General features: G+C 28.2%; 1 protein-coding gene across 1 annotated transcript; it reads right to left on the bottom strand.

Annotated features, from left to right (window-relative positions):
- Window positions 1-225: 225 nt before the first annotated feature.
- Window positions 226-928, bottom strand: LOC106744089 (odorant receptor 43a-like). Its single transcript, XM_014618519.1, has 3 exons — window positions 887-928; window positions 515-670; window positions 226-279 (listed from the first exon to the last, which is right to left on the bottom strand). Exons 1-3 carry the CDS (start codon window positions 926-928, stop codon window positions 226-228), a joined length of 252 nt encoding a protein of 83 aa, XP_014474005.1.
- Between the last annotated feature and the right edge of the window lie 265 nt (window positions 929-1,193).

Below are 1,193 nucleotides of genomic sequence, written 5' to 3'. Positions count from 1 at the left end.
TAGATATCGTGAATGCCGTATATGGTGCGTAGATTGCAAATTGCTAATATTTTGACCACTATTTCTATTTTAATTTCTTTTTTACTTAAATTTATATTTTGTGATGTTTTAGTTAAATTTTTGTTTCAGTGGAACAAATATATGCAATTAATTCAGTGTACGTCTTGTTATTTGCTGTCCCGTTATTAAAAAAACCAAATAAGCTCTAAGCTTATAGTATCGTAATCAATTTTGATTGGCAAGTAAAACAGATACATAACCTGCTGATGTTTTCATCAACTGTAACATTTTTTTTAAAGGTAAATAAATAGATGTGAAATATTTACACGGAATATATTTATTAAATAAATCTGTAATGAATACTACGAATTTGGATAAACCGATTGCTAAAACCACTCATATTTATTAAGTTATGTTGTGTCATAGAATGATCATGAAATGATTAAATTGTATTATTAAGAAAAACTCGCAATAACATTAAAAATCTATTAATATATTCTTGCACATAACTTACATTGCATAATGTTGCCATCGTCATGGGAAATGTTTTTCCAGCCGTAATATGCAGTGATTTTTTCGAGCAAAGCATAATTAGCATTAATTTCTTTGCTGCTCTCGGTTCTATATTGTACCATGCATATTCATAAGTAGCACGGTGTATTCTTTCAGACTGAGAAAATGCAACTTAAATATCAAAACAATCAAACTGTATTAATAAATATACCAATTGAATAAATGTCGATTTCGAAATAAATTTATATTAAGTTAACTTTTTCGTCGTCATAGAAAAGTTACAAAATATATTTTCAATGATAAAAATTAAGTTATAAAACGGGTCGTGCCGCTTGTATTATCATAAATGTTACTTTTATGATATTTCACATACTTGTGTTACGAGAATTTTACCAGCGGCACAATAAAGACACATGTGTAAGATGATATATGAAATGGCTACAACGTTCCAACCCAATTGTATGTATGACAATTGGCTTTCTTGTTTAACAACCTAAATTGACACAAATGAAAGTTATGTTTTCTGAAATTTTATATTCTCTGAAAATTATCGAGTCACGTTAAAAATTATTCTACATGAAAAAAATTTGGCAAAACGAAATTAAGTCGCGACGTATGTCCACGAATTCTTTCTGCAACTTTTTTACGAATGAACGCGTGATGAATTATTTACAACTATT

The sequence above is a fragment of the Dinoponera quadriceps genome, unplaced genomic scaffold (assembly GCF_001313825.1).
Source record: "Dinoponera quadriceps isolate SergipeBrazil2010 unplaced genomic scaffold, ASM131382v1 scaffold1346, whole genome shotgun sequence".
In the NCBI taxonomy this organism is placed as follows: Eukaryota; Metazoa; Arthropoda; class Insecta; order Hymenoptera; family Formicidae; genus Dinoponera; species Dinoponera quadriceps.
Note: the sequence above shows the minus strand (reverse complement) of the source record. Positions and strands in the feature narration are given on the sequence as shown.

Excerpts from the sequence above, each read along its gene's own strand:
- LOC106744089 (XM_014618519.1), bottom strand. The coding sequence starts at position 928 with ATGTGTCTTTATTGTGCCGCTGGTAAAATTCTCGTAACACAA. Across the intron at positions 671-886 it reads GTAAAATTCTCGTAACACAA|TCTGAAAGAATACACCGTGC; the intron begins GTATGTGAAATA and ends GCATTTTCTCAG. Across the intron at positions 280-514 it reads CGATGGCAACATTATGCAAT|TTGATGAAAACATCAGCAGG; the intron begins GTAAGTTATGTG and ends AAAATGTTACAG.